General features: G+C 44.2%; 1 protein-coding gene across 1 annotated transcript; it reads right to left on the bottom strand.

Moving 5' to 3' along the window:
• Positions 1–309: 309 nt before the first annotated feature.
• LOC118485055 lies at positions 310–3,336 on the bottom strand. Its single transcript, XM_035981286.1, has 3 exons — positions 2,748–3,336; positions 1,531–2,444; positions 310–1,422 (listed from the first exon to the last, which is right to left on the bottom strand). Exons 1-3 carry the CDS (start codon positions 3,334–3,336, stop codon positions 310–312), a joined length of 2,616 nt encoding a protein of 871 aa, XP_035837179.1.
• Positions 3,337–7,039: the final 3,703 nt, after the last annotated feature.

Below are 7,039 nucleotides of genomic sequence, written 5' to 3'. Positions count from 1 at the left end.
ACTTCTGCCGGGATAACTGCTTCCGAACCGTATACTAGGCTGAAAGGAGTTTCGCCGGTGCTTATCTTTGGCATGGTTCGATGAGCCCATAGGATGCTTGGGAGCTCATCTACCCAGCCTCTTCGCTTTGTGCCCAGCCGGGCTTTGATCCCCTCTACAATACTTTTGTTGATGCTTTCCACTTGGCCGTTGCCCTAAGGATGCCCAACGGACGAGAAGGTATGCTCGATCTTCATTTCCTTCATCCAGTTTTGAAGATCCTCCGAAGCAAAATTGGTACCGTTGTCTGTGATGATTTTGGTGAAATAGTCAACAGCCACGATTATAAACTTTACGGCTCCCGGGCATCTGGGAAAGGTCCCACCATATCAATCCCCCACTGTTGGAAAGGCCAAGCAGTGGACACTGGGATAAGATCATTTTTAAGCGCAGGGTCTTTGTGGAATGCCGCTGACAAGAGTCGCATTTGCGCAGCTCCTTCAGGGCGTCGACATGCATCCCTGGCCAATAATATCCGGCATTCATGATCTTCGCAACAACCATGCGTGGTCCTGCATGGATACCACAGATCCCTTCGTGGATTTCTCTGATTAAGTAATTCGCGTCTTGGGGGTCTACGTAGTGCAATAAGGGACCCAAGAAGGACTTCTGATATAGAATACCATCATTCATTTCATAATGCAGGGTTTTGTGCTTGATTTTCCTTGCCTCTGCTTTGTTCTCTGGGAGTATCCCTTCCTGCAGATACTGGATTATAGGGGTCATCCAGGATGGCTGCCCTATTTCGATCACATTCACCTGGCGCAGCAGTACTGATGGATTTTTGAGTACTTCAATCCTTACCTCCTTTGCGAGATGCTGAAAGGAAGTTGACGCAAGCTTGCTTAAAGCGTCTGCCTGTTTGTTTTCAGAGCGATTGATATGTACCACCCTGTATGACGTGAACTTCTGCAGCAGTTCTTTTGCCTGATCCAGATATAAGGCCATAACGTCGCCTTTTGCGTCATAGAACCCGTTGACTTGACTGGCGATCAACAGTGAATCAACGTGCGCTTGCAGATTTTTAGCTCCCATTTTAATGGTGAGGCGCAAGCCTGCCAGAAATGCCTCGTATTCTGCTTCGTTGTTGGTATTTTTAAAATCCAACCTGATACCGTATGTAAATTCATGTTTTTCGGGGCTCACAAGGCGCAATCCGGCTCCTGCGCCGTCCTCGTTTGAGGCACAATCTGTATACAGCAACCAAAGCCCATCTGGTGTGTCTTTCGTGGGAGTTTCGACAATCTCACAATCTTTGACCTTTTCCGCTGGGACTTCTGTGATAAAGTCTGCAAGGACTTGACCCTTGATGGCTGGGCGCGGCCTATACAAAATGTTGTGGCCCCCCAGTTCGATCGCCCATTTCGCTAATCGCCCGGATGTCTCCGGTTTTTGTAATATCGTCCCAATGTGAAAATTGGTGAGTACGGTGATGACGTGGCCCGTGAAGTATCAGCGCAGCCTTCTGGAGGCATGTAGCAACGCTAGTACCAGTTTTTCCATCGTTGAATATCTTGTTTCTGGATCTGTGAGCATTCTACTGACATAGTAGATTGGAGTCTGGACCCCGTTTCTTTCTATAAGCAATACCGAACCCACTGCCTTGTCTGATGATGACAAGCACAAGATGAGCGGCTCCTTTTCGAACGGTGCGGTCAACGTTGGGAGTTCAATCAAACACTCCTTCATTTGCTGAAAAGCGCTTTCTGCCTCAGGTGTCCATCTGAACTCTTGCTTCTTCACACAATTGCGCAAGGTACTTATGAAAGGGTACGACTTTGCGGCGTGATTTGACAAGAAGCGGTTAAGCACGGTTAGGCGGCCGACTAACCTTTGCATCTCTTTGATTGATTTGGGTGATGGCATGCGCTCTATTGCTTGGACCTTTTCTGGATTCACTTTAAATCCGCCATTTGTGACTATGAAGCCCAAGAATTTCCCTTCCTCCATACCAAAGGAACATTTGGCGGGATTCAATTTCATGTTCACGCCTCTCATTGAGTTGAAAGTTTTCTCGATGTCTTTCAGCATTTGGTCCTCTTCAGGACTTTTTACCACCAGGTCGTCAATGTAAACTTCAATGTGCTTCCCAATATCCCTAGCGAAGGTCTTGTCCATCAGGCGCTGGTACGTGGCGCCAGCGTTTTTGAGACCGAATGGCATCTTTGTATAACAGAAGATCCCGAGATCGGTCATGAAGGCTGCCTTGTCTTCGTTTTCAAGCTTCATTTGAACCTGATGGTACCCCTTGTAGCAATCCAAGAAGCACTTCCATCTGTATGGCGCGAGGGAGTCTATCTTTTTGTCTATCTCAGGCAAAGAATAGCAATCTTTAGGGCATGCCTTCTTGAGATCAGTGTAATCAACGCACATTCGCCATCCTCCGCTCGACTTTTCCACCATTACTGGGTTCGCGACCCAACTTTGATAACGTACTTCTCGCAAGATTCCAGCTTTGAGTAGTTCACATACTTGCTCATTCATTGCTTTTGTTTTGTCTGCCCCTAAGCTGCGCCTTCTTTGGACCTTCGGCTCAACAGAGGGGTAGGTGTTTAAGCAATGCTCGGTAATGTCGCGCGGGACACCGGTCATGTCTGGCGGGGTCCAGGCGAAGATATCCATGTTCTTGAACAGTAGTTGCTTCAGACGTGTTCTGATATCTGGTGAAATGGCGTGGCCTATCGTTACCGTTTGCTCTGGGTACTTACGGTTTAACATCCACTTCTCTGGCTCAGTTGTTGAAACTTTCGCCGCTTTTGTTGGGCGCAACTCTTCCGTTGACATTACTTCTTTTTTGGCATAGATGATCGCCACCCCCATCTTGGTTGGAAACCCTATCGCTGAGTGGGGAGTGGAAGTTACCATGTTTAGCTCGCCCTGGGTTTCTCTCCCGATCAACACATCGTGTCTCGATTTGACAGGCATCACCATGAAGTTTACGTTTGTTTTTCTTGAATGCTTCCCGTCAGAGAGCGTGACGGGGAAGCTGATTTGGCCTAGCGGGAAAACCATTTCGTTGCAAAATCCAGACAACGGATAATCAACTGGCTCAAGTCTTGCTTTGTTATCTTCATCAAACTGATTAAAACACTGCTCATAGATGATATTAGCTGTACTTCCTGGGTCAATGAAGACATACTCCGTTTCATAATGGCCGATAATACTGGTAATGACGACGGGTCGAGTGGCGCGAGGGCCGCCGCGCACTACCGGGAAAATGACCTGTTGCTCTTGCCATGAGGGTTCGTAAGGGCGCTTGCCTTTCTCTTTTGCGCTGTATCTTGGTCCATTGACCATGTGGGGTTTCTAGGCGCCGGACTTTCTTGTGATTTCCCTCATCATGGCGTTGAAGTTGTCGAGTTTCTTTTCACACGTTTTTCACCAGGTGACTTAGCTTCCCGCTTTTTAGCACTTTCTCAATTTCTGGACGTAGACTATAGCAATCATCTGTCAGGTGACCTGTATCTTTGTGGAAGTCACAGTACAGGTTGGGGTCCTGCCCCTTCTTGTTTGTCATAGGCCTTGGAGCCTTGAAATCATGGTTCTCCATCATCAACACCTCTTTTGGTGTTTTTATGAGCGGAGTCCAGTGCTTCTCGCGGTTATCATCCCTGACTGCTTTTCGGTAGCCAATTCTATCAATTGTGTCACGTGCGTCTTCTCTATAGCGCGGCCTCTCTTCATGGCCCCTTGACCTTTCGGATTTCCAATCATTACCTTTGTACTTTGCGCTTGTTGTGATCGCGCGAGTTTCCTTTGGAAAATCGGTCTTCAGAATAATAATTCTTGTTCCCAGCGAGTGATTCTTCAGTTTGCGCGACTATCTTTGCAACTTCCATGAGCTTATCCCATTCTTTGGGCATTCCATCTTTCCCAGTGATAGTTCGCTCAATAACAAAACATCAGCTAACAGATATGTAGTCACGCCATAACAATCGACAGCACTTATACGCGCGAACCTACCAATCAAAAAGTGAGCAATCTCCGGAACTTTCTTTTTCTAAGTCCAGAGCTCCAATGTCACGCCCCCCGTGCCCGGTTTGACCCGGTCCAGGAGCCGCGGGACAGAAAACCCGTGGTATTTATATTTACATCGGAAGTCTTATCAGGATCGTTTTAAAACTTGAAAATGCCCGAGTTTTATTTATTTATAATTCGGGAAAAACCACATAATTTACAGTAGAGGAATCTCATACGAATTCCCCTCTTTATTTTACAAAACATGTTTATTTCTTTATTTAATTTGAGCCACTACTTCAAGCTTAGGAGTGCTCCGTAGCACTTGTATTTGATTCACAGTAGGTCACCTGAAACATGTTGTAAAAATATTTTGTCAGCGGGGAAATACTGAGTGAATCATTCATTTTACATAAAATGACACATTGTTATAATTTACAGTATTAAGGGAGATTACAATGTTTCTATCAACCAATTACCCACAGTATTTGTCACTCGACCGGATCTATGACTATGGTCATACCACTATTGGGTCCTGTCACCCAATATCGACGAGTATCACAAATTTTAGGCTCGCCCACCTAAAGTGATAAAACAGCAGTAATGTGCACAATACCCCACATACCGGCTGTAATTTGGTGATTACATAAACTTAATCCCTGTAATTACAACTTTGAAAATATACATGATTTTGTAAACAAATTTGATAAAAAGAGAATGACTCACTTTGAAAGTTTAGACGGGCAGTGTTTAGCCTACTGATAAGCCGAATAACCTAGTTTAAACAATAATGCATACGAACCAGGTTAGTAACTAATACAACATTTACGATAACTCACGAGATACAACCCTCACAACAAATGACAAAGTGCGATACTTAAATATCCAGCGGATTCGCAACGAATAACAGAGCATAGCCCAGATTTGGGCAATACTCAAATATCCTGTCAGAATCACGGCGAATAACAAAGTATAACCCTAATGCGGACAGCACTTAAACATCCATTGGATAGTTTCAATCGATCGGATATTTAATCGTAGCAGCGATCGAGTTATTACCCGGTATTGTAGCAGCGCCTCGCTATATGAAAATATAATTTTTGACAGTAGAACTTCGTATTTTGAAACTTTTGTCGACACGGAATGAAAGCCCCTGAGCTAGGCTATTTATAGCCTGAAAATGGGCTTTACGTGGCCCGCATAAAGCCATAAGCAACCTTTACGCGGCCCGCGTGGCCGCCTAGTCTAGATGTAGGTTTGCTGGCTAGGCTTGCCAGATGGTTAATACTGGCCCAAATGTGTTTCCGGATAATCTTCAAGTTAACGCGGCCCGCGTAAAGTCAGGTTATCCTTTACGTGGCCCGCCTAAAACCCAAGATTCTTGTTTTTCTTGGTTTTTCATACTGGTTAGGGTTTTAGGGGTCCGGGTTTTCATGTATGGTTATATTAGGGATAATTTTGAAGGTCCTTACATCCTCCCCACCTTAATTAAAATCTCGTCCTCGAGATTTATTGAAATAAGTGTGGATATTTGCGTTTCATCTCTGATTCCAGCTCCTAAGTATATTCAGGTCCTCTTTTTGAATCCCATTTAACCTTGACTAGCACCAGTCGTTTATGTTTGAGAAACTTAATCTTTCTATCTTCTATTTGAAGTGGTTTTTTAACAAACTTCAACTTTTCATTTACTTGCACATCTTGTAGAGGTACTACCAGGGAATCGTCAGATAGACATTTCTTGAGGTTGGATACATGAAATACATCATGTACCCCAGCTAACTCTTCCGGTAGTCGTAAACGGTAAGCAACTGGTCCTATTCGTTGGATTATTGGAAATGGCCCTACGTACCTTGGGCTCAGCTTTCCTTTCTTTCCGAATCGTACTACTCCTTTCCAAGGAGAAACTTTCAAAAGTACCTTGTCTCCAACTTGAAATTCTAGTGGCTTGCGTCGATTGTCTGCATAACTCTTCTGGCGATCTTGAGCTGTCTTTAGTCTTTCTTTGATTCACGTTATCTTGTCGGTGGTCTCTTGTACAATCTCAGGTCCTGATAATTGACTTTCTCCTATTTCTGCCCAACAAACTGGAGTTCTACACTTACGTCCATACAGTGCTTCAAATGGGGCAGCTTCAATGCTTGCATAATAACTATTGTTATAGGAGAATTCAATTAAGGGTAAATGATCATCCCAATTTCCACCAAAATCTATTACACATGCTCTAAGCATGTCTTCCAAGGTTTGAATGGTTATTTCACTTTGTCCATCTGTTTGGGGATGATAAGCTGTACTTAAATTTAATCGAGTACCCATGGCTTCTTGGAAACTTGTCCAGAAGTGTGAAGTAAAACGACTATCCCTATCCGATACAATGGAGAGTGGAACTCAATGTAAGGATACTACTTCATCCACATATAACTTTGCTAATCTTGCCATGCTGAAAGTTTCTTTCATGGGTAGAAAATGAGCTGACTTGGTTAATCGGTCCACAATTACCCAAATCGCATCATTACCTTTTTTGGTTTTGGGCAACTTAGTAACAAAATCCATGGTTATTAGTTCCCATTTCCAAACAGGCATTTCTAACTGTTGAAGTAACCCTGAAGGTTTCTGGTGTTCTGCCTTAACTTGTGAACAAGTAAGACACTTAGATACATAACTAGCGATGTGTGTAAAATGCAACATATAAATTACATCAATTGAGGCATAAAACTAACCCTTTTAAGTACTAATGTTGGAAAAAGAGTGTTTTTGTCTTCCTTTTGTATTTTCAGGATAAAATGAGCTCAAATTCACAAAAGAAGCAAAAAGACAGCTAAATCTAACATAAATACAAGAAAAGGAACAAAAGTAGATTGCCCGACCCCTCAATGGCATCTTCCCAAGCAGAAAAGAGAAGTCAGAAGACTGAACACGCCCCATGCTCAGCCAGCACGGGGCCGTGCCCAAGAAGCAGCAGAAAAGACAAACCTATAGAAGCTTCTATTGCCCACCACGGGGCCGTGTCCAGTGAGCACGAGGGCGTGGCGAAAGTACAGCAGGC

The sequence above is a fragment of the Helianthus annuus genome, chromosome 12, assembly GCF_002127325.2.
Source record: "Helianthus annuus cultivar XRQ/B chromosome 12, HanXRQr2.0-SUNRISE, whole genome shotgun sequence".
Classification (NCBI taxonomy): domain Eukaryota; kingdom Viridiplantae; phylum Streptophyta; class Magnoliopsida; order Asterales; family Asteraceae; genus Helianthus; species Helianthus annuus.
Note: the sequence above shows the minus strand (reverse complement) of the source record. Positions and strands in the feature narration are given on the sequence as shown.

Excerpts from the sequence above, each read along its gene's own strand:
- LOC118485055 (XM_035981286.1), bottom strand. The coding sequence starts at position 3,336 with ATGGTCAATGGACCAAGATACAGCGCAAAAGAGAAAGGCAAGCGCCCT. Across the intron at positions 2,445-2,747 it reads AGAGAAGTGGATGTTAAACC|TAATGGTGGAAAAGTCGAGC; the intron begins GTAAGTACCCAG and ends TCGCGAACCCAG. Across the intron at positions 1,423-1,530 it reads ATTCAACGATGGAAAAACTG|ACATCCGGGCGATTAGCGAA; the intron begins GTACTAGCGTTG and ends CAAAAACCGGAG.